Source organism: Nipponia nippon, unplaced genomic scaffold (genome assembly GCF_047370975.1).
Source record: "Nipponia nippon isolate SJK-2023a ecotype South Korea unplaced genomic scaffold, ASM4737097v1 scaffold_7, whole genome shotgun sequence".
Lineage (NCBI taxonomy): Eukaryota > Metazoa > Chordata > Aves > Pelecaniformes > Threskiornithidae > Nipponia > Nipponia nippon.
Window position 1 is genome coordinate 35149337 of NW_028262391.1, and position 26301 is coordinate 35175637.

Sequence of the window (26301 nt, forward strand, 5' to 3'; positions counted from 1 at the left end):
CATATGCTGAAGTAGTTTACCAAAGCAGGTTTTTAAGAGACTTGTTGTAAAATAAAAAGAGCCTAAAACCTCATCATCGCAGTGAATAGAAAGCACAAAACTGTAGGCCAAGGAAAGGGCCTTGGAGGAAATTCATGGACAGTGACTTGGAATCCCAAATTTGTTTGGAGAAAAAAATGTTGATATTTGAATCAGTTTTTTGTCAACAATGTTCCTGAGTGAACCTTAAGATAACCCAAACATTTAAAAATCATAACTTAGGACCCACAGCACAGAGAGGACTGACTAAACATGCTTATAAAACATGTATCTTTCTTCAACATGGAAACTCTTTTAGTAATGCTGTGACAAAGCGTTTCTAGAATTTTCAAGAACAAAAAAACAGGCTTCATTTTATGAACTCTGAAGAGTTTACATTTTGAAAAATACTAGTTATTTCACTGTACTACAAAATCAAATTGCAGATACTTACAAAGATATTTCAGGAAGCATTGTTTTCTGGGAAGCTTTTGATAACATTTTCAATTATGTTTTTATTAAGGTTGAATTGATTTTAATCTACTTTTTGAGTCTTTAGGATACAGTTTGGTCATTTTTGAGGCTTTGGTGTAAGCATAAGGCTAGAAGCCTACATGAAAGCTGAGTTTCTCCTCTGGTCTCAAACATTTAAGGAGTCGGGGTTTAAAATAAAGGTGTTCAGTGTTGTAACATTTGAAACAAAATTTTGACAATTGGCAACACTGCAGATCTAATATGAGGCTTCCATCTTAGCTGCTTTCAGTGGTATCTAGTTCAATCACTGGCAGAGGGGGACCATGTCTTGTTAACATGAAGTTAGTCCTGCAAAACTTAATTCATGCAGCTAAACAGGCTGAAGTCCAGGTGTGCTTGGAGTCTGCTTCTGGGGGTATTACAATTTGTGGCAGAGGGGTCTGCTGCGTTTGGTCAATTAAACCTAAAACATATTAGCATTGTTTCTGTAAAATATATACTGAGGTATCATTAATGAACATACATTAGTAGAAGATATGTGTATATATTCTCCCATGCATAAATCGTGGGTCAGGCAGTGAGCAGCCATATGTCTGTGTACCGGACAGAACGAGGAAGACACCTTCTTTCTATTCTCTGTGTGTCCTCCCTGCCAGCAGTCACTGCCTTGGTACTTGTGCTGCCCTCCTGGATATATTCAGAGTGTGTGAATACCCTGACCCTTGAGCAGTGAGAAGCATCAGCTGCTGACTCTCTGCATGGCATCTAACAGTCCCTGCACTGCAGCTCTCCAGGAATATTTGCTTCAGCTGCTCTAGCTGATTGGAGAAGCCTGTTCATTCCCTCTGCACTGGGAATTTGAATCTTCCCAGCTTGGTGGGTGCTGGCTGGTGACGGTCTGGCCAGCCTCATTCAAGGTTCCTGGGCTTGACTATATCACTGCTGTGTTATCTGACTCCTAAACAACATCTGAAACCTCTGCGTTAGATGCAACTGGCATCTTCACATTAAACCCTTTTTTGAAATGATCAGCTTAAAAACATGAGTTTTATATGATATGAGAGAGTTTTGGGGAATTTTTTTAGCTAGCATTCCTCTTTTCAGGCATTTCATTCTAAAATGATCATATCTGCTCACTTTAGTCAAGTGAATTCAATCTGAGTTAAAACTAATGAAATGCAGACTGCATTAAATTCCACATATATATTTTAAAAGTTCAATATAAGTATACTTATTTTTTGTTACTATTTAGTATTTTTTATTGCTGCAGAACCTGGAGGCTCTGCTTGGGAATGGGAGCCCATTGTGCAAGTTGTGATGAACAGACACAGAAAAAGCCATCCCTGCCCTAGGGAGTTTCTGAAATTTTGCACATCATCTGAGGACAAATCTAAGTCTCTGTCCCGTCTCTTGGTACTATACTCCACTTAAAGAAATTACCAACCCATACTCTTTGAGAATTTCAGGCTCTGTCGTCTCTGCCATTCTGGATTGTTTTTTTGAAGAAGAGAGATCTTGTACTTAGGCAACAGAAAGAAGTTCCCATGAAAGATGACTTCTTTTATCACTAGATTTTTTTTTTTTTTTGTACAGGTTGAACAAAAATGTTTAATGTTTAACTGCATCTGCTACTTGCAGAAACACGTTGACAGTTGGTCCAGTCATCATCTTACTGAAATCAGTGGAAGGAATCTAAGTGGGCATAATAAGCCCACTATTTTTAGTATAAGATATAGGAAAAGGTTGCTGGATGTATAGATTTGACTGGTGATTCTAGTGCCACTTAATGGAATTAAAATAGCTGGTGTTTTCAGGTGTCATTAACTGCTCTAATTTCATTAGTCTATGATCCTCTTTCCTAGACTACAGTTTCACTGCACTAGTCATAGAAGAAACAGCTTACAGACTCTGTGTGAAATCTATATTTACACAATTATAGCTGCCACGGGAAACTGCCGGTCGGTTATTTTGGGAGCTCTTAGAATAAAACATGTCTTGAAATCATGGTTTGGGGGGTTTATGGAGTTTTTGTTTGTTTTTCTCTAGATTCTGCATTAGCTTTTTCATCTGAAAGGATATGACACTAATCTGTCTGACCAGTGTATTATGCAGTCCCAGGAAAGCAAAATTTAAAAGAAGATTAAATCTAGTATAGAGTATCTTGTCTATTAACTGTTGTCAACTCCTAGTTCCCTTGCCCAGTGCACTAAATTTGTTCTGACTGCTTTTGTTCATATATACATAACAAAAGGTGTCTCACAGTACTGAGTCTTGCTATAATGGGAAAAAAATATTAAGAAGAAAACTCCATGTTGAACATTAAAGTGACAATCCTCTTCAAACTACCAGGGTGGGTGATAGGCACCGTCTGTGCCACAGAGGGAAATAGAGAGAACCAGACAAGGACTAATACTTAAAATTGCATGAGCGGAAAAACATAAATGGAAATCAACAGACTACTGATTCTTTATTTCATTTGCAGAGCTTAAAAAATATTAGTTACCACCAGAAAAAAAAGCCTGAAGTTTTAAGCAGAGCTGTTTGCTGGAATATAGTACATATCTTTCTTTGGCAGTCATTGATCAATTTTTCACATATAAGCTATATGGTGTATTAGCTGTATATATTAGCTAAGAGAGCATGAGTTCTCGAAGGAACAGATGGTTATTCCCAGCCTGGACAGCACTTTTTAAGCATTAAGAAATCTATACAACTGTTCAAGTGAATTACCTGGTTTTTGCTACTGCAATTTTAAAGCGCAGTGAAGACTTAAACAGTCTCTACCACTAGCACCCCCCAAAAATTAGAAGTTTCCTTTCTTATGTCCTCTTCATTTGCCATGCACTTTAAAAATGACAGTTGTCATCCCTATGAAGATTAGAAGATCCATGTTGGGTATGTCACATGCTTTGATGGTAGTATTGCCCCAGGCATTTGTCATCCAACCTACAGGGATAACAATGTGTAATGGTAGTGCTTTTTTCAGAACACTGTAAGTATACAGATATTGTTAAATTTTACAATTACCACAGGGAATGAATCAAAGCCTCCAATAAGCAAATGAACTATATATTATTGCCTTGCCTTTATAATTTTTGTTCAGTACTATCTGATTGCATTCCTGTTATCACTTAGTTGTTTCTCTGCACATAGTTTTATCTAATTTCTCTTTATTTCAGTCACTTGCAAAGGAGATAAATGGATTACTTCAGACTAATTGCTACTTATTTAAAAAATCATCAACCTTCTGTAAGAGTTTCAAATCAGTAGTTTAAGGTAGCTTTTACTATCTATGGTATTTATCTTGAAGCATTTCATCACTGTGGAGTCTGTTAATAAGACATTTTTCTAAAGCCGCTTTCAATTTGCCCTTACCTGGTCTGCCAAAATTTTTGACACAAACAGATTATCTCAGTTAAGTAGATAATGAGATATTTACTTCTTTTAGTGTCTGTATAGATTGGAAATACCACTGATAGACCTTGCAGCTGCATGAGTTTCAACATAAAGTGCCTGACAGAGAACTAGAATAAAAATAAATATTGCATTATCTTGATTTCTCCATCCTTAATGACAGAGGAAGCAGCTGCATTATTTATCTCATTGAAGGAATGTTATGCGTATGTTTAATTAAATGTAAGAGTACTTAGTAGTACTGGAAAAGTAAACAAAGGATAAATGACAAAATGAGCTCAAGTCATCTAAGATGGTTTAATTCACAAGTGTTGTACCCTTTCGTATAATTATTATAGTATGTGCCTCTGCATCAGAATCAATGTATCCAATCTATATTCAACAGCATATCAATTTCTCATCCCCCTTAGCAAGCTTTCTTCTTTTCCCAATGCGATTGGATAGTGAGTTCATGGAGCCTAATTCTCACACATCCATTTGCACTAATTTTCAGTGGGATTAATCTATTCTTCCCTTGGTGCGAGAGCAAAATCCAGCTTCCTATTGCTGATACATAAAATGTTTGAAGTCGTTATGGTTTTAAAACACACTTTAATCCCAAAGCATTGAGTGATGCTCAAGTAGGAAATGGGATTGTCGTAGGCCATCTTAAATTAAGCTTCAGCAACACAAACTGAATAGTCGTTTTCTCACTTGTTCTAATTGATGCTCCCAGCAGTAGGTGCAGCATGGTAGCCTCAGATGAACAGAGTCCTGATTATTGTTGGTATCAGAGGAAAAAGCACAGCGCAGGAGTTAAAATATTTACAAGTCTTAGGCTCTCTGAGGGAGTAGTTGACATTTCACAGTTAAAATATAGTTTTCCAGGGATGTAAGCCTTTATTTGTTGGGTGAAGGTTTCCACATAAGTGGACAGAACATAAAGATCCTGCAGGATCTGGGATGTGGATTCTGATGAAAAACATGTTCCTTGTGAAAAAGTCCTTATCTTTACAACCAGCTACCTCAAAAGACTCAGTGAAAGCCATAAGACATAATTAGATCATGGAGTCTGATCCCTGCCAAATTCATAATTTAAGTCAATGCTTAAGTCACATCTCTGAAAACAACAACATAAAGGAACTGCCATTAGTGCATGGAACTGATGCTTTCATGTGCTAATACACTGATCACTCCAATTTTCTGTTAAAATCAGGACTCAAGAAGTCCTAACTTAATCCTCAACCTCTATGAATTATCTCAGAGGTGGCTTTTTCTTAATTATTTCCGTTTCTTAAAGAATTAAAAAAAATCCATTAATATATATTTTAAAGTCTATTAAGTGTCTTATGCAAAAGTAAAGTTTAGAAAAGGTATGTTTTGCCTAAGGTTAAGCAACTCTTTGTTCAGGTCTTATTTCAGTAGATCAAGCTTTCCAGCATATCTGTTCTTCCTAGGCACTCCCCATCTTTCACAAATATAGCAAAATAAACATGAAGGAATATCATCAAGAAGAAATATGCTGCTTGTGTAAGTAATTATGTCCCTTGTTAGTTCACTATAAAGTAATTTACTTTTTTTTCCCCCACTCTTTACATTTCTTAGTGTGCCCTGGAAGGTATTTTTACTTAATTTTGTTTAGAAATTTGAAAAGCAAGAGAAAGTGAGGGATGATTACAGACTTTATTTAAGGGTTTGATTTTGGTTTCTCTCTGTTCTTATATCAAAGATAAAATGGAAGTGGTGGTGTCATGTTCAGGTAATGAGATTTTATATTAAAAAGAATAAATTAAGCTTATAAAGCCAATGGCAGGAGGGACATGAGGAACCATTTCTAGCTCACAAAAAGGACTTTATACATTAATGCAGTGAGCATCAAGAGTTATTAGGAGTTGAAATTCAAAGCTCAAAGGATGTCAAGTGCTTCAAAAGCAAAGGCTTATTTTGTATTGTTTATATTTAGAAGTGATATGGAGCTCCCTTGAAATATTTTACCCATGATGTCAAAAATCAAAAGCATTACGGGGAATAAAAGAACTCGGGACATTTCCCTTGCAAACAAGAGTTCTGTCCGTGACACACCAGAGGATTCCTCTGAGGTACAGATTTGTACACAGCACTACTTACCAAAAAAATACAAACATCCTCTCTGCTTAGCTGCACGTTGTTGCTTGCCTTGAAAATTCATAGTACACAGAAAGGTTTTTACGGTAACATTCACTACCTTTTTTTTTTTTTTTTTTTTTTTTTTAAGTAAAACCCCAAATCCCGGAATATCAGTATGCGGTCATTTTTTAAATAGATATTTTTTTGAAAAGCTGTGTGACATTTTTCTTTAATGGCTGATTTTTTTTTAATGTCAGCTACATTTTTAAAGCATGAGGTCTGGTTGTAACTAGCCTCGGCACTGCTACTGTACATCAGACTGTACTATTTGATCATTAATTTATCACAGTTCTAGCAGTTTGTTTGACAGGTGATAGTGCTTTCATCTAATGGCTACACAGCAAGTGTGTGGTGCACTAAAGAGTGGATGCCACTGACTAGAGTTAGAAATCAGCAGACAACAGCCACTTTGCAGAGCTTTATCGATTTACCAGAATCATTTAAAGATATGAAACAACTAGAATAAAGAATGCCAATTCAGCTCACTGTGGGGTTTTTTCTTATAGTTATTTAGTTTGGAGTATATTAATAGACTTTTGTTGCTGGTGGTGGTGTTATTACAACTATTTTCAGTGGTAAAAGAGCTGCAAAAATCAAGGTGCACGTTTGAATATTTGTACTAGAAATACAGTGTCCGTGTTCAGTGCAGCTTAGGAAATTGATACTTGGCAGAAGTATGAGGCATATTGGGATATTATGAATATTTAGCCTCTAAAGTCAGCCTTTCTTAAAATTATCTGGTGAAAACCTTCCCTGAATTAGGTATATAGATATGAATCTATTTGCTCCCCTGATGGGAGGTGCAAAATAAGGCACTTTTTGCAAGCAATGCCCCCTGCAATCTGTACTTTTATCATTGAGGGCAACAAACTATATTTAACCTCGTACCTTTCATTTCATACTTTGTTCATGACAACCTGTGTGTAAAGCGTGGTGTCTGCATCACAGGTTATATATAGTGCTGGTACAGGCTGGTGCGCTCCAGCTGTGCTTCTGGCCAGGACTTGCCGGGCATGAGTTAGCTGTGCAGCACATCTATGGCACAACACATGTGCCTATTGCCCATGAGTAGTGGAGCTGATATGTGCCAACAAAGTCACTCTGCCTGAGATCCTGGCTGGATCTAGGGCTGCAGCTGGGCTCTTGTGCACATGGGAAGTCTGAATCTTCAAATCCTACCACACAACATAGTTATGTCTGGAGGACTTTTGCGTACAATAGCTCTGATCACTGCATTTATCCTTCTTGGCCAAAGACTTGTCTTATGGATGTACTTGGTTTTGCAAGGATGGTGTGCTACCATGAATCCAGTGCCCTGGTTTACTGCAGCAGAACCTGGGACCCGTTCCAGCAAGATGCTGAAGAAGCACTATAGCTGTGAACCTGTCAGCAACCCCATAAACTTCAGAGACTCTCCAATCCTGAAGCACTTGGCTATAGCAGGTCTTAGTTGAAATTATATCAAGACGTGGAAGGCGCACTTTGAATTTTAAAGTTGGTGCCAATAGACTTCTGCCCCTGATGTTGGACAAGTCAGCTTAGGTGAAAGCTCAGATGACTCATGGGAGTTAATTAGTTTTCTGAGATGCTGATTGCTCATATTTCCCACTGAAGTCAATAGGGAAACTCCCACGTGTTGTAGTGGGAGCTGGAAACTGGCCATGCAGTGTTGTGGGACATCCAGAAGAAGTAGTGTTGTCTTTTGTAGTGGAGACAGTGGGAGTTGCTTACAAACATGAAGGAAACCAAAATGATGCCAAAAGAAATGTTGTTTTCCTCCTCCTTAGTGGTTGTTACAAAAATCACAAGTAAATAGTAAACACAAAAGTTTGTCAAACATTTTCAGCATTTATTTTAAACATATCTGGATGCATGCACAAGTGCTACCTTTTCTCCTTTTGAGAAGTCAGAGGAATGCTGATACCTGCAGGGTTGCCACGTACCTAGTCCTGAGTGAAATCATACTTTATTAATCTAAAGTTATTACTAGACCGCTGTCACTAGGTTTGTAGTAGCCCATCGGTGTCAATGAGTTTGCGTAAGCCTTGCTCCAGGAAGGACCCCATTCCTTGGTTTCCCATGTCAGCAAGTCATCACCACTGCAGCTGAGCGTGGATGACCGTATTTTGCTCAGGAAGAACTAATGGGATTGCCAGGCTTGTGTTAAGTGGACTGCAGGCAGAATGATGACAGAGGCTGACATGCCATAAAGCCCGAGATCTAGACCCTCCCTTTACTGAAGCTGCAAAAATTTACACTGGTCAAAAATGAACATGGCATTCTTGATGTATAGATAAACGTGTGTTAGTAGAGCTTGTACAGGGTTGATAGTGAATTCTTTTTGCTGTAGGCTTCTAAGTTCCTGTGCTGCCCATCTGCCACATTTCTAACATACTAAGTCTTGTTTGGTTTGTTTGGAAGAAAGTTCTCTAGTTACTTCTAGGTAAAACCTGGTTAAATTTAATTGATATTAAAGTGAATGTGATATTGTCTGCTCTGGTAAGGAATTTAAGTGGGGCTGTTTTAGTGATAGTTTAAAAAAAAAAAAAAAAAAAAAGCTGTGCTTTCATCTTGTCTTCTCTCTCTTTGCCATGAAGTCCCAGTTAGGAGTATCTCAAAGTCCTGTGTAAACTGCAAATCATGATCTGCCTTTCCGTTTGCCTTCCTGTCTACAGAACCACAAGCTAAAGTACCCTGGACGAGCAATTCCCTTCATCTTCTCGCTTCAACTTGCCAGTTCCCAGTCTAGCTCCTCCTCTTTCCACTGTTTGAGTGCCAGTTTGAGGAGCTCTCTTTATATTTTTGGCTATCACATTTCCAGGAGGTAGGATGGGTTTCCCCACAGCCAGCCTGGTTATCAATAGTTATTTGCCTGAATGTGAAGAGCTTGCATCCTTGGCAGGTGGTCTGAAAGAGCATTTGCCATGTGATGGAGCCGTATCTTATCTTCTCCTAGAAGTACTGCCTCTGGTTCTACAAGGTCTTTCCTGGAAGATCCTGCTCACGTGATTTCAGCATTAACTCTAGATGCATTTCTACTGTAATGGCAGTGGAAGTGAATTTTGCTGTTTGCAGCAGGAGAATGAGATTGGGCTGAGGAGAGCAGATTCTCATCTCCATTGCTGCTGAAACCTAGGAATAATTCAGCTGGAATGAGTGAGGTCCTCCCAGCGATAGCCTTACACCACAGAGATCAAAGTCTGCCCTTCCCTCATATTTTAAGCTACACTTCAACCAATATGCAAACTATGTTTTTACCTTCTCTTTCCCTGCTCCTAATTCCCACAGTTAAAGTCCTGGCTTGAGCCACGATTAATATCCCCCTTACCTCCAACATGAAGATCCCTTGCCCTTCCCACCTGAAAATCCCAGCCACAATTTGTATTTTCAGTGTGATTAATACATACGTCTACAACCTGAATTCCGAATCTCTGTCCCCAGGGCTGCCCGTTCCCACTCTTGCCACCGCTCTTGTGGTTTGGCAGCCGGGGCCAGGCGGAGGGGGTGGCCTACGTGAATGCAAATGCACAGTGGTGGGCAAGCTTCGCTTGGGTCGGCTTGTTTGTTTGTTGCTGCTGTTTCTGTTGGCCTTGCTCATCAGAGCCTAAATCTCTGGAAAACATCTCATGTGATTCATGTAAACACCGAAGACAAGTAGAATCAGACTTGCTGAGGGGAGGAATAAGAAGTGGAGGGGAACAAACACTTAGCGGGGATCGGCTGCCCGACATGGCACAGTGAAGACTGGAATAGAGAGGTATGCCAAAAAGCTCTTTGTCTCACATGCACATTAGGATAAGTAACATTGCTCCTCGCCATCTGTCTCTCTCTATGAACCTCTGCCTCGTTCCCATGTAATAAGAAGATTCATAGAAGTACCAGCTGTGACCTTACAGGGAAGCCTGAGAAACTTTGCCTTTTTAACCAGCACTGGGAGAGTCAGATTTGGCACCGTTGAACACAGTTCTGTGTCTGTAATTTTTTTGTTGTTGCTCTGTCGCCATCTCTTCCCCCAGCAGTCGTGCAGTGTTCATAGAAAGATGAAAGCTGCTGTGGCAGTTCAGGGGAGGCTGGCAGCTGCCAAACATGAGTTTCGGTGGGTTATTTTTTTCCTTTGTTTCTTCCTCCTCTAATAAGGCTGAATAACACGAGGAGAAGAGACCATCAGAGACCATCAGATGCGGCAGTTTCCTAGTCCCTGGTTGCTGATATAGGCCAAGAGGACCAAAGCAGTAGTGACCAAGATGAAGCAAATTGTGTCAATATTTGTTTTATTAATCTGGCACAAATCATATAGAAAGGCTGCTGGCTTTGGGCCTCCCTTACAGACGTGGTAATGTGTTCCCCTATGGGTTAAATGTAAGCTGTGTCCCTCATACCCCATCTGCAGGATGTTTGGCAACTGAGGTTGCTGGCAGCTAACCCTATGGGCGTGATTGTGCCCATGATTATATTGTACATGCCTATGCAGCTATGATGCAGGTAAATTTACGGTGAGCTTTTCCACAGAGCAGGATTCAAGTCCTTCTGTTTCACAAGTTCATGGCAGAGCGGACTCAAAATTCCCTGACCCATAAATTTGTGGTGACACCTGTGTGAATGACTCTGAATTCAGAGTCATTCTGAAAAGTTAGGGGGAAAATGTGTCAAAACAAGAAAAAATTGGTTCTTTGGCTAATCAAAATGTAATGGAAGAAATTTAATATGGATTCAGCTAAACCATGTAATTCAAACCCAAATTAAGCACTTGATCTTCAAACCTGGTGTTAGTACAGTGAAAATAAATTTCAAATTGAAATATTTCATTTTTTAATATCAAAAGAAGCATTTTTACTTTTTCATTAAAAACTACTACCTGAAAATGTTATCCACGTGGCTTTCATAGAATACTGCAATGGATCTAGATCTATATATTTACTGTTGAAAAAGTGTAAGATAAAAAAGTTTCCGTATTATAATTGTAAGGCAAATAAAATTCCATAGGTATTTTTCTGGATAAAATAAATGCTAAGTTTTCCAAAGTAAAAGAGAGAGACTTAAGTGCTCCTGAAATCTGCCTCTTGAGCATCTGTATTTCTTGTGAACGTCATTGTAACTGTATAAAACCAGTTACTCTAAACTTCACGCTCATCGGTGTTGAGATATTTCAAAAGCAATTTACCCTTAAAATTTAAAAAATCAGAACAAAAGTTTATTTTCTTCCCCTCCTTTGCAATTGTCATGCCAGGGGAACTTGGCTTTTCACTGGGACTGTAGGAGCGTATGTTACTGAGACACTTGAAAATTGCACCCAATATCACCAAGAACAGCAGATGGATCTGTCAGCTGTTTTGCTGAAAATGGTGAATATCTTCCCTGGAACATTCGTAAGTTGCCTGAGGCAAAATTTCACAGTGGAAACAGTGAGATTTCTCTTTACATAACATTCCTAGTACTCACGAAAGTCTAGGTCCCCCCCGCCCGTCGGATTAAAATACCCATGAAGCAGAAGATGATGAATAGGCACAGCTGGGCTGTGAGAAGGGCATTTTCAGAAGTCCTCAGCCATAGCCTGACCGCAGCCCACCAAAGCTGCAGCAAGCAGCAAACGAACAGTATCTTTAGGACTCACTGTTGTCGCTTATTTTCACATTTAAGTAGAGACTGAAATAGGCTCTGATGATGACTTTGTGCCTCTCTCCTTCCATGGGGTCTTAGCAGTGGAGCGAGCAGAGTGTTCCTCATGTGGTCACATCGAGGGCTGTATGGGAGTGTTCAAGTCAGGAATTGGAGATGTCCCAAGTCATGTATCATAACATACTCGCTGCCTTTGACTGATGATATCCACATCTAAGAGGAGAGCTGATCACAGCTGTGGAAATAAGGGAAATCCGCTGTGCACGTGAACATATGTAGGTCCCCAGGTAGAGCAACGTTTGGGCCTCAGGGAAAGGGGCCACTCTTAGCATTGTGGAAAGGATAATTTCAACAATAGGGTTTGGCACTTTTCCTATCCGTAAGTACTTTGGAGAGTTTAAATTGGCTTTCTCCAAATATTTGTGAGCCTGATCCAGGGCCTTTTTTGTTGGGCTTTGTTTCAGACAGTATGAGTAAGAGCTGATCATGTTGGTGTTCACCAGAAAAAAAACAGCTTCCCTCAATTTATTTCTATGTTTTACTGTTTGCTTATAGATACAGTGTAAACCTGACTCTGCAGTTTTCTATTAGAAATAAAGATAGCAGGCCTAGAGCAGTCTGCATTTAACAAAGGGTTATCTAAGCTTTCAAGTTAATTTGTTATTAAGGCAGGGTGTGAAATTAAAACCCAATAGCTGTCTCTGAATAACTATGCTCTGGAATAAGAATATCTTTTGTTCAAAAGGATGTTAAGTGGACCGATGTCAATTAAGATTTACCCAGGTGGAGTCTACTGCAATAAGAGGACCTTAGGCACTGTCTTAATTGTAATACCTTTTTAAAGTTTATTCTTGTTACTACTGATTCTTTAATGCATTACATAGCCAAAAATAATGTTTAAATCTCTCTTAACTTTCATTAAATGAAATACTTACTGCAAAAAGGAAATCAGAGGTGTTTCTGAGAGAGAGGTTTGTTATGGGCCTCATAAGTGTTTGAAGTTGGCTGACAAATTTGCATAAAAGCAGCGTAGGACTCCAGTTACTTGTGTGGGTCTTACACCATTTCGATCATCCATTTTCTGATGGCCTGAAAAAATATTGTTTATGTGTTTGCATATTGCTACTCTAGGCAAAAAAGGAGAAAGTACCATGCATGCACTTACACCAAGGGGGATTTCCACACAGTTTCCAAGGTTCAGCTCCAGCTTTTGTCAAATCTTACCCTTGGAAGCCTGAAATATTCAATGGCTTTGTAATAGGAAGCATTTGTACATTGGAGTTTAGCCTTTTCTATCAATGGAGCAAAAGTTATTTTAAACAAAATCCTAGACCCAAAGTAGAAGATTTAAGATATTTGACATCAGCTATGTACAGATACAGACTTCGGGTCAAGTTTTGAACTCAACTTCATACGGTAAAGGTTTGTGTGATTAGTCTTAATGGGACCAGTCTGCTAATGGGAGAGCTATTGAACAAGTGCTTGCATGTATAGGGATTGCTGTCTGGTTGCTGGTAAATCAGCCTCATCTTTTGAACGGAAAGAATGAAAGCTCTTGACTCAGGCTGCCATGCGTTTTATTTGAAATCTGATTGGAAAGTTTGTAATGTGACTCAGTCTGTGCAACAAAAACAACAGTCATTTCTGGTGAAATTCCTCCTAGTAGGCCTGGCTATTTGCACCGTATGCCTGCTGTGGGATGGGGCTTTCTTAGGTCATTAACTGGCGAAAGGGCCCAGTGGGTGAGAACGCCTACCAGGAAGGTAGTGTTGCTGTGAGCAACAGCTCAGGCAGAGTAAAATAATGTGGGTTTGGGCATCCGTGAAAGTGTGAAAAGCTTTAAGGCTTTCCTCTAGTGTCTTGTTGTCTCAAGGGAACCATACGGCAAGCTCTGCAAACAAAATGGATAGTATTTTATGTTCAAAGCAGACGTCTAATTGCATCTCCCAGCCACTGGGCTACGGCATATTTACCAATTCTGTCTTCTGTGACCCAGTATAACACTCTCATTTACACGCGTGTGAAGCACAGTGGTGCAACCACTGCCTCCCTCTGGTCTAGCCTGTTTGTAGGAGGGACTACAGCTGCTCATGCCAAACTTCCTTGTAGATTGGACATAACAAAGCAGAGGGAAAAACTCTAAACAAACCATCTGGAGCCTGATTTTAGCTCCCTCTACACTAACCTATGACTCAAGGAAAAGTTTTGTTCTTTTGGGAACCTGACCTTGTTGCCTGCACACCAAATGCAAGCAGAAACAAAGAGGCTGGAGAATGAAGGAAAATAAGACCAAAGGTCCTTGTTTTTCTATTTATTGTTAGGCCTTCTTTTTGGGGTGGGGCAAACACCCCACAAACAAATAAATCTAAAGAAGTTTATCCTAATTCAGATAATAAATGCAGAGCATCATAGTGTAAAGTAGTGAAAGGAATGACTGCTCCTGCCACTGGATGTTTAGGTCATCGTCCGTGGGGCCCTACTCGCATTCCTCCAAGCTCTGAACTAGTCTTGGACTGAGGTGGTCATTGGTGATACATACAGCTGCAAGTTTGATCCGATCTGATGCTTCTTTGTCTCTTTGTTGTATAGTTCTGGATAGTCCTAATCTTCATAGGTACCTGAGGACCACCAGAAGAATTGAACGTTTTACAAATTCTGCCTTCTGGTTGTTTCAAAGGGGTTGCATTTCAGGCACCCTTTGTCCCTTTTGTTTTGTAGTGAGAAGGATGTGTGGCATGGTGAAAAGCTGTGAATGGTCCTACCAAAAGCAGCAACAGTAATGACCTGAGTGACTGTGGCAGAACAGGCTTCTTGCTTAATTTTCCTGTTTTCCAATAGCTTATTCAAAAGCAGGTACTCAGTGGTTTGTTATTCCTAACTGAAAATGCCAACAGGTTCAGTTTGTTTAGGTTGGAGAGCTGTGTCACAAGCTGGGAGTGTGGTACCACTGCAAACACAGGGCTGGCTCTCTGCAGATATTGTCAAGTAGCCTGTTTCTTGCCAGCGGTCTTGCTCACTGGGCTGTTCACAAGAAGAGTGCACAAACTCATGCGAATGGATGGCAATAGAAAAATAAAGCCATGGTTTTGGGATTTATACTCATTTTGGCAGAGTTATGGTAATAATTGTGCCATGAAAAATAGGTGAACGGTTGTAGCATTGAGCATTTTATGCAAGGGGATGTTAGATTAGGAATCCAAGCTCCAAATGGGGTCTAAGGGAAGAGGTTTATTGTTGTGCTCATCCAGCAGAGTAGCCAGACTGTATGTAAAATCTGAGAAGGAAAGAAATTCAGTAGCAGCTGGGAGCAAGAAAAAAGTATTTCATGAGTTGGACAAGGGAAAAAAATCGATGTGTGGAAATCAAATGCATCCAGGACAGTTAAAGGAGACATCAAGGCAGTTACTAGACAGAATGATATGGGGAGAAATGCAAAAAACATGAAAGATATGGCTTTTAGTTTTCACTTTTGAGAGTTTACAGCTTCAAAAGAAACCCACTAGAACAAAATAAAATGTTTCTCCCTCATGCTGAAGTGATTTGGCCATAGGTGCCCATGTTCTTCTATAATTTTGTTCTCTGGAGGGTTTGAGTCCTCCTAAAGCTCACTCCAGGCAGCCTCTCAAGCTCGTTCACCTCAATGATTAGCAAGAGGCCTGTGGTGCACTGAAATATTATAAGGAGCCTATAGAGGAACTCATCATGAGCCAAACTGGTTACTGCCTTGGCAGGATTCCTCTTACTGGTTTGTGAAGATAAAAGGAGGATAGGTAAAGGTTAGTATTTCAAAGAAAGTGTCTTGGATCTTAAAATATTTGGTGAAATTATTCAAGAATAGTTCATTCATGTGAAAGTATTTTCTGTGTTTTGCTGTCAAGGACAATGAAAGCTAAAGTCTGTTGCTGGCCAAGCAAGCAAAAACTGCCTGTGGGCTCCCTTAGCTTACATACCTGGTGACTCTAAGCTTGACATAGTAAAGTCTGTGGGGAGCAGGACCAGGAACTCACAGACTTTGTTGGCTCAGCTCTACTGTTATTTTATGTTGGGCTAAAACCCCCAATGTCACAAGGAGAGTCACAGCACGTGCTTCACGGATGCTGATGTGACTCTCTGGGATCTCACTGTGTTCAGGCTCAGGAGTTCCTTCCTCCCCAGCTGCCCACCCTGTGCCAGAGGCTGGCATCCCACCTGGCCCACACCTCTTCACCACCACAGCAGAAATCAAATGATGGCGCGCAGGTCCGCCAGTTAGCTGGTGGACGATATATTAAATATTTGGCTCCTCTTTCAGCACAAAATTCATGCTTAAGCATCCAGGTTTTCAAAACAACAGAGATGTTAGGTAGTGAGATGCGGGGGACCTGCCAGCTCTCAGCTGTGCTGCAATCACGCCGCGCCAGGGATTTTGACAGAAATCTGCTGCTGTGTCTGAAGGCAACCGATGCGTGTTGCGTGACACAGCAGCTGGTTCTGGCTGGTTATCTGGGATCGCTAACACGAAGCTGTTTACAGGGGCTGAACGCTTTTGGAAACCAGCTCCTACGTAGGAGCCTGTGTCGTAGCTAATGACCTTTCACTCTGAGCAGACTGTGACTGCCAGCAGCTACTGACCATGTCCTCTGAAGCCCATAGCTCAAAGCATGGAAACCTCTGCTAAGCATCTGTGTAAGGAGTAAATGCAAACATTTGTGGAGGCTTAGCAGGTCCTGTTCCTGATCGTCTGATTCTTTGTTTAAGACTTGTGTGCCAAGTTGTCGGGTGTAAGTGCTCAGGCTTCAGTAGCTTATTGAAGAGAAGACACTAAGGAAAGGTTGTTAGCAAAATTACATTCCTCAAGTAAAGGAGGAAAGGTACAAGCACTGGGCATTCAGCGGGGTTGTTCAATATGACTTTGGCAAGTGCAGGCAAGCTGAGATTGCATTATCATTTCATACAGTGTGGTAAACGTTTTAGACTTAAATTTTAGAGATTATTATCTGCAAGCTGAAAATATCTGTTGATATGCCCTTACTGAAGGGATATGTCTGCATCTGAGTACAAAACAATCCTCCTGTGATGTATTTATCTCCAACTTTGAAGGTGAATGAAAAGGTAAATAGTCTAGTGGCCTTGGCAGTAATTTGGAAACCTTAATACGTGCAGTTCACTGGAAATAAGAAGTGGGTTTCTTTGTTGATTTGCAGTGACCTTGGGCAATTTGGCAATGCAGTATGCGTCCATATTGTTGTGGCATTTCTTAGTTTTCTGAGGAAATCAGTTATGGACATCAGCCATTCAGTAAAGGAGCAGGAAGGGATATCTACTCATAACTGGTGTTAATAATTTTAATCCAGTGGTATCTAGTAAAGTCTGTTTGACATGTAATTCTCACAGAAATCCCATGCATGGTGTTATCTGAGGCCTCTCTGAAGCTGGGTGATGCACCAAGTTGGTGCTGGACCAGCATGAGCAAGCTTGCACTCAGTGCAAGACGACAGGTGCAGAAGCATGATTCCAGATGCCATTCTCCTCTCCGTGAAGCAAAGGGCCTTCTCCTTTGGTGGACTGGGGGAAAAAAACATTAGGCTACATCTTCAGTGTCAGTCTGAATCTTGTCTTTGTTTCCTGACATTTTGATGTCTGGATTTTGTAGCATGCTGTGTGATTTTACTGGGCTTGTGAAATGTGCATACTCCAACTTAAAAATCTGCATGTTCCCATCTGTACCCTGAGGATATCTCAAAAGGGGGGATTCAGAAACTGGGGGAAGAAAGGTTTCATGAATTTTGCAAAGTTTTTCCTTTAAGTGCTTTTTTTTATACTCGAGTGACGCTTACGAATTACTTACACCATCCGCTATAATTTAATGCTTTACACAATAAAGAGTATCTGCTGTTCTTTCCGTATTTCAATACCAATGCTTTCCTTATCTATTTTCCCCAGCTTGCCATTTCGTGCAGTAGAGGTTCTGTCATGTGATATTACTCCACACAGAGGGAAGTCGGAGCAGCCCTGCACACTGCTTTACGCCACTGGTAAGCAGTCAGAGGATTTGCTTTGGTCATAAATGCAGTTTCACAACATGCATCTCTCCTCTCTCTTGCATGTTGAACATGGCATTTCAACAACTGAAAATTCAGTGGTTGTCAGCTGAATCAGGATTCGAATTAATAGCTTGTACATTTCTTTGGAATAGTGTTTTCAGCCCTAATATTGATTTGTAGGCACTCCAAAGTACGCTGGCTTGTAAATGTGTGTGTGCAATTTCTGTCAACATCAGTGACGATATCGTTTGCACGCTGAGTGAAGGGTAGACTGTATTAGTTGTCTTCTAGATTTTACTGTCTTCACGCAAGCTCAGTGTAGTATTTTCCACACTCTCGGAGACCTTCACAAAATTAGGAACTGTTGCTTTGTAAATATTTATGTTTCAGGCTGTTGTGTATGTATTGTCAAAACACCCAAACTGTTGTATCACAGACCATACCTGCGTACGTCAGTTACCTACTTCCTACCCCTGTGACTCTGTACTTATTTTACTATTCTTCTGAAATATTTTGTGAGGAAAGGAAAATAAGGAATATCTCAGGATAGACTCATGCTACAGAGTAGAATCATCTTGCCTTATTTTAAGAGATACATTCTAATTTGTCCTTTAGCTTTGCCTTTATTGGATGGTTCATTCCAGCTTCAGAGTTATCTAAAATAAGTTTCTATCTGTATATGGAAAAGGAGTCTAGACACCCTATTTTAAGTGGCTTAAGTTATATAAGAAGAATCCCTTTCTTATGTCCCTGCAAAACTCCTGAACAATTAACAGTTTTCCTTCCACCCCCTCACCCTATATTTTTCCAGTGCCTCTAGCTTCAGATACAGATTTGGGCCCCCTTCCAGGAGCTGTACTTCTCAGTAACGGGTGTGATTTGTCTCACGTGAGAATTCTGAATAAAATTACCAATAACATACCTACATTCAATTAAATCTGTTTCAATGTACACATCATTTAGCCACTCAGTAGGGAAATCCTCTCTGCCGTGTTCAAGGAATGGTAATCGTTACATGCTCACTAGTAACATGTCTGCAAATTTCAAAACACTATAAGGAGTTAGGTGATGTAGATGACTTTGTCTTAGTAAATTGTAGTCTGACAGCTTCGCTTAGCCATGATCAATTCCCGTCCCTGTTGTTCAAAGGCAAACTGTCAAGCGATTTAGTTGCTTCTGACTCAGTGTCAGAAATCATGAAGCGCCCTGTTCTTGGGAGAGGAGCAATCTGGACATGATCAGAAAATGAGCAGGACACGTTGTCTCAGGTTACATTGAGCAAAAAAATCATGGGCTAGTCTGGGGGTGAACTAAATGGGTGCTCTCACCTCTTAAAACGTCATACACTGACACAGGCAGGGTGACATTGTAAAAACAAACAACTCGAACAGCTTATCCACAAAAAGGAAGTTTCAGATTTGTGCATGGATATCCGGAAGATGTGAAAGGTGACCTATGATTCTGCCAAATGGTTCTGTGCAGGAAAACATTGAGCTTTGGCTGGGGGAAGGTCGAGTAAGGAGCTTCGTGAGTGCAAGGGGAGTCCCGTCTTCTGGGTGTACAGAACTTCACCTGTGTCCCTGCCTCTGCAGAAGGTAGGCAGGTGGGAAAACAGGGAAAGTCTTTCATCTGTGTGCACTCACCAGCCAACATGCTGAAGGCAGCATGGGGCTAGTAGGTGACTAAGAGAGATGATAGCAGAGTCTGTCTGGGAGTCCTTAACCAGGCTGGTCCGTTAATACTGCATGTAGGCAACCGCTTTGGCCGGTGCTGAGAGGTAAAGAAAGGTGAAGCTTTCCTGTGCTTTTCCTTTAGATGTAGAGGTCAGGCTGCACCTGCATTTGGATGCTGGATATATTTGAGTTGAAATATAGGTATAGGCCAACATATGAAATACCAGATAGACAAAGCCCTGTCTGTCATGCGAATAACTTATTAATGCCTACTTCTTTTCCTAATAAACCAGTGTCCTGCCTCCTAGTGAGCAGGTAAGGAGTGGAAATAAAGTCGCCTTTGTGGTTGGAATAAAATGACTAGGATGACAAATGTGGGTCAGGATCTGTCAGAGCTCACAAAAGACCCAGAACCAATCAACCTGATTTCCTGAGCTGTGAATACTCAAGTCAGAAAAATGTATAATGCATCCAGCTCTCTCTAACATGTATGTACAGCTTCCATGCTGGGACTATACTCCAGGCTTTTGAAGTTTAGCCAGTAGCCACTGTATTTCTGGTTGTTTAGCACTTGCTAAAGAGAAGCCCGGTAGTACCAGGATGAATTATAATTTTTGCCCTGGGAAAGAAACAGAGAAAACAGAAACGTAACCAGACCAGTAGAAAGCCTCTTGGAATAAGTATTATTTTGTCAAGGAACGATCTAAAAAGATCAGACATGATTTTTTTTTTTCTTCAAAAATTGAAGTGTGACCTGAGAAACAGTACAGTTTTGTAAAGGTTTGTTAAAGTAGGAGGTGTGTTTAAGAATGGCCTGAAAGGAATTAATGGGTGGAAAATGAAGCACATGGAGAAATCAAAAACTGCAGAAAGATATAAGCACCCTGTGTGATGCATACTACTACTGTAGAATGAAGCAGACTTTGCAGATGTCTGTGGTGTTTTATAATATGTCTAACTATAAAACCTCTAAGAATATTTATCATTTCTCCTTCTTTCCTCCCTTCACTGCCCTCTTCTCTTTCCCTGCAACTGGTTGATATTTGGGGGGCGGGGGGGGCAGGAGGGCTGGTTTTAAACACATTAATTGTGGGTTACACATTTTGCTTCACTTGCCATTTCAGGAGCCTGCATCAACATCCCACCTGGTAGTGTTGTTTACAAGCAGTTTTGCAACCTTTCCATTCTGCTCCCTTATTTTTGTTACGCATGGTGTAATGATGCCATATGACATTTTAAGTCTGAATTGGTATTCCTTGTGGTATCTCTTCAGGCCTGTTATGCTTTGGGTGTTTGTGTTACCTGTTCAGACACCCACGCGTGGTGTGGTTATTTTCGTTTGTGACTGAATGCAAGCTGTACGCCGGATGTCACAGGAATATGTTTAGAACTTCCATTGATCTCTTAACTACAAATAATCATTATAGCTGCAAAACAAATAGTGGATCAAAAATGTGGGAAGGTAGCCCAGAAGATGCTGCTCACTTCTCCTTCTGAAATGCATGACGTGCAGGTTTGAGGTATAATATATAAATGGCTGAAAGGTTTTTAACAAGAAAACAAGACAGGATATCGTTAGGCATAGGACTGTTTGGGAAAAAATTACCTCCATGTCTTTGGCTCTTTAAAAAAAAGAGAATGAGAAACAGGTACAGGCAGTTGTGGGAAGCTGGTTGGCTTGTGTGATTCCTCGGCACTAACGTAGTACTCGATAAATCCCCTGCTGTAGTTTTGAGTAAACACAGGTTTTTGCTTCTCAATACTGTTGCTATGCGACAGTCACACAGTTCGCTTGTTCCACCTCAGAGATGGCTGCATCCTGCGTAGATAGTTTGAGGAGTTTATAGACATATCCCATGTTCTGTGGGATAACGTGTAAAACTTGTTCTTATTCAGTTGTTTAATTTTATATATTAGCTATTTGTCAGGAGAAACCTGAGTTTGGGAGAAGAGTTATTTGAAAGTTTAAATCAAAATTACATTAGATTGCAACATCCTAAATCCTGGGTCCTTGCGCCCCTTTAATCCTTGGCCTTACTTAAGGGAAAGGAAAATTTCCAAGATCTGGTCCAATGTGAGTGTCGTTCTTATGGAAGAAAAGTGATCCAGTTCTTCCCTGCAAATTCTGGTTTGGCTCTTTTCCTTGCACAGCTCCCTTCAGTGTAATCCTGGGCAAGTCACAGGGGGCATGTCCGTCTCCACGGTGGGGATGGAGCTGGCTCCAGCACTGCTCCTCGGCATCTCGTCCTCTTCCAGCAAGCCCTGCTGAGAGTCTGAGTTCAAAAATATCCCAGGCGGAGCACAGCCGGCCTCGTGTCTGCGAGCATCAGCTGTCACAGCTGCATGTTGCCGCACCGTACGGAGGATGAGGTTAGGTCAGTGTTAGCTCAGGGAGGTCTGCACTTGGGCTGCTTCAGACAATCTACTTCTTCCTTAACGTCTCTCTGCTTTGGTCCTCCCTCCGTAAAATGATCAATTTCCCTTCTTCTAGGAGGTCTTCCAAAGATAAAAGCATTGACAAGTATGATGCAGGTAGCCACTGCAGTACTGGAGAATTATTTATGTATCTAAGGGTTTTAGATGTAGATGATTGCTAGTTGAAACTTGTCCTTACAGAGCCAGGAATGCTTTTAGGTCCTTCCTAGCAGAAGTTCTGGTGCTCATTAGAAACTGGTGGTTTGTGTATTTTAAATAATTGTTCACAATAATTCCTGTCCGGAAGAAATATGTAGGACATAAGCAGAATTATCTAACAGGTGTGGGCAGTGTACCATATTGGCTTTGGCCCGGCCAGCTCTGTACCATGGGCCAAGCGCTTCCTGCAGTAGTGGTGTGCCTGCTAATGATGACAGTGGTATATCAGTAGCATTGCAGAGTCTTTGAAAAGTGGGGGAAAAAAATGTTTATGGAGTTCATGCCATCATATCACAATTGTTTTGGGATAATTATTGAATGCACACAAGAGCAGCATTTTTTTTTCCCTGCAAATGAACTGTAGTTGATGTTGCGCTATTTTGGTTTTGTTTTGTGCTTAACATTCCTCCGTAAGTGCAGCTCCTCTGAGGCTTGAAATGAGACAAAACTGAACCAAAGTGACTTTGTTTTCTCTGTGTAAGAGGATGGACGCTGAGTGATAATGACATATTTTGCGTGTGAGCAGCAGGTGCGAGACCAAGTGTCTACTGCGGATTAAAGTAAATATGGTTTTTTCTATATTTAACTGATATGTGACAAAGAAACAATGTTTAAATGTCACTTTCCATGGTTTTTTGTGTGTCTATAATTATACATTCTAATGTGCCAAGTAGCTACTCACTGAAGTTCAAATTTACATAGTAAAGTTGTGCATAACAAGACAAACAAGATACAGTCTAGCATTCATCTCCATGCATCTGGGCTGCCTCCACCCAGCAGTTACACTACCAACAAATGAATGTTTTCTGCTTTCTTGAGTTCACATAAATAGCTGTAAATTCCTATAATTAACTACGATAAGTCACTCCCCACTATTAAAACAAAGATGTGTTTGTTTATCGGTCGTACTTGCGTCCACCACTCTTAACATTACAGTGTCGACTGATGTTTTTTCACTGTGTTAAACAAAGCAGAAATATTCCTGTTGGGCAATGCCAGAGTCCCAAGAGCAGCCTCAAAAGCAGGAGCACCAGGCTGTCGCCTGCTGAATGCTCCACTTCTCTGCTGATGGCTGTTTCTTTTCCTCGCCCCTTACCGCACCCCCTCCAAAAGACAGTAGCGTTTAGGTGGGCAGTTAAGGCAATGGGGAGCAAGGCACAGCTTGGAAGCAGAGAAGTAAATGAAAGTGAGATATCAAGATGATTTAATTCTTATGGGGCCTAAAAATAAAGCAGTTCCTACGAACATCTCATTTTCCATGTGTCAGACCTACATTTAGTCATAGGTTATTTGTGGCAAAGCTAGTCCAAACTTTACTGTCTAAATTATTTGTTTCTGACATTCAGGTAGATTGGTAGTGGTATAAAAAATATTTGTGACACTTTTCTGCTGAAATCTGATTTGGTTTTTGGGTGGGTTTGGGGGGTTTTTTTGGTGGGGTCTTTGTTCATTTTGGGGTTTTTTTTGAGGCTGGGGCACCGAATTTTGCCCCAGAGCCTCACTTTTCAATTATATTTTTATTTTATAAACCTACTCTCGGTGCTTAGTGGAAACTCTGCTTCATTTATTTCTTATACCCATTGTCTTCTGTGTGCCAAGGGCTGTGCTCAGGTTGCTTCTGCTACAGCAGGACATGTTTTTCACAGCTTTTAATGTCTCAGAAGTAATACACCATAAGAGATGCTGACCACAGAACTAAATTAATCACCCAAATTACAGCTCCCGTGAAATACTGAAAAGGTGGGGGTAAGGAGGTAGGAAATACAACAGTGACAGTTTTGTTTTGCCTAAATTTTCCACGGAGAAGTATTTCATAAGTTACGTTGAATTGGAAAGCTGGTCATATATCTCTCTGTGCATGGGAACGAGATCTTCTGTGGTCTGCAGATTACTCAGGAGTGGATGTGAGTGAGTGCCAGGATGCTGGTAGCCAGAAAGGGAGGTCGTTCTCTACTCTGGCATCTCCATACCATCTTCTTCCCAGCATGTGGGCCTGTTAGTTGTGTTATGAGTGTAGTCAAAGATTTGCTCTTTAGAGAAAATAGCTGTAACACAGAACTTTTGTATCTGCTGGCCAGAAGAAATTAATAGTTGACCATCTGAAATGGCAAGGATGCTTAGAAAGTGCATTATGAAATTTGGGGTCACTGATGGTGTAGTGGTTGTTGGTCATCAAAAAAGTATGAAACGATTTCCTTTTAAGCTGGTTTCTTTGGATGGTAAAAATAAGTCTTTCCCTTCAGGTTTTAAAAGCAAACTATATGTAGCTGCTTCCTTCCTTATGAATTTTGTTATACATAATTACCATGCCTGAACAGCACAGCACATGGATTATACAGCATATTCTGGTTTAGCCATGCAAACTCCCACTGACACTGGGGGCTCTAACAGCTGTGAAGATGTGATTACAGACTTTCATGTTAATATTGGGTGCCTTAAAGACCATTGAAGCTTGTTCCCAGGTCAGCAGAACTAGAACAGGCTAGCTAAGATTTCACGTAAAACAAAGAGATGGCATAGAGGATTTTCTGTGAAAAACAGAAGAAATGAAAACCATAAAGTTTATTATAGTGCTGAAAGAGTTAATTCTTAAATCTCCACCCCAGACCAAGGCACAAGTCACTCCTAGGTTCCTAGACTGTCCTTATCGCTTGGCCTCTTATGATAAGCTATTAGTATCATACTTACATTGATATTTACAGGCGCCAAACTAGTTCTGGCCTCATTATATTAGGTGCTGTGTATAATATGTGGCAAGAGACATAATATGTTATAGCGTTTTGAATAAAGACAAAATATAGAAGACGAAGGCATCATTCCTCATTTTACATTGAGAAACTGAGGCACAGGGAGATGCGGTGACTTGCCCCAGGCTACCCTGAAAGGCTCTGTCTACCGGGGATTGCTGCTCGCACCTCTGGAAGGGCGGCTGGCGTGCAACTGCCTGTTGCTGAGCTTTTACATCCTGTGATGGGCAGAGTCAGCGTGTGGAGCTCAGCCTGGAGCTGAACAGTTTGTTTTTAAATAGAGCTAATCTTCCTGAAGTAAATGCAGTCTTCTCTGCCGCTCCTCTCTAAGAAACATATCGATGGATCAATGGAATTTTTCAGCTGTAAACTCTGCCTTTGGATAAAAACAGTCGAAGGGGTTGTTTAGAATTTCTGCCTTTTATTTTAAGTCCTGGTTTCATATTCTTTCCAGGAGGGAGAATAGAAACATGACAGTTTGGGAACATGAGCTTTTTTCTCCTCCCAACTCTAGGCTTGCCCTGGGACCAACCTATTTTACATGAGCTCAGTACAACTGTAAAAGGAAGAACTAAGAAAAAGGCCAACAAACAATAGAGCATAGCAAAAACCCCACTTAAAATATTACAGCTCAAAATACCGCAGAGCCTCGTTTGTCTGTAATCCTGCTCTATTTAATGGAACCACTTGCATCCAATTCACCTTATATTTTTATTAATCTTTGTGATTTTCCCTAATGATCCCGTTATAAAGACATCACAGCACATGGCACAAGGACAGCGCACATAAAAAGTTAAGAATGCATTTAACTACCGGCCATTGATTAGTGTTCTTGATGAGCTTAAATACTACCTAGGAAAGGCTTTCTATCAAATTCAATTGGCTGCAAATGCATTAAGCTTAATGAAAGTCAAGATTTGGGTATATATGAGTATTTTTTCTTAGAGGAGGTGCCCTTGCCATGAGAATATGAGCACTTGCTATCCAGCCTCCTGCCCCAGGGCAGTGGCAGAGGGTGGCAAATGGCAATGTGTGACCCCCAGAGCTCTGACCCAATTCCCATTCCACTTAGTTTGCTATAAATCAGGAGAAATACCGCTGGCATCAGTGAAATTGCACTGGTCTTGGTAGTTCATGTGATCTGCAGATGCAGAGGAGATGAAAGATATCATCTGCTGGTAAGATCTGGGAAAATGTCAATCTGAGGGATCCAGCAGCATGCTTTGGGGAGGGAGGACGGCCTGGTTTTTTCCAGGTTGTGGAAGAATTCAGTGGCAGAATCAGGGACTGAGGTCAAGTCAAAGTAGAAGGCTCCACCAGACCTTCCCAGGAGCTCAGGTGGGATGTGTGTAGCATGTCGGATGCTCCCTGGTAATCACACAGAGCACTGTGTGGTGAGTAGAAGGATATTGTCCTTCCCATGACCATCCAGCTGTGACAGGGAGCTAAGCCACATCCCGCTGACCAGGAGGATATATGAAAAGTTACCGCAGAGTAGGAACATGCTGCAAACCCATATGTTAGCCTGACATGAGGAGGTACCAAGTTCACATAGCC

General features: G+C 40.8%; 1 protein-coding gene across 1 annotated transcript in view; it reads left to right on the top strand.

The window, feature by feature from the left end:
- LOC148050999 (uncharacterized) overlaps positions 1–26301 on the top strand; it is a 269483-nt gene that overhangs the window by 240669 nt on the left and 2513 nt on the right. Inside the window, exon 4 of the mRNA XM_087740409.1 lies at positions 17590–17681. Within this exon, the coding sequence (XP_087596535.1) occupies positions 17590–17681 (92 nt within the window). The remainder of the gene's footprint in view (positions 1–17589; positions 17682–26301) is intronic.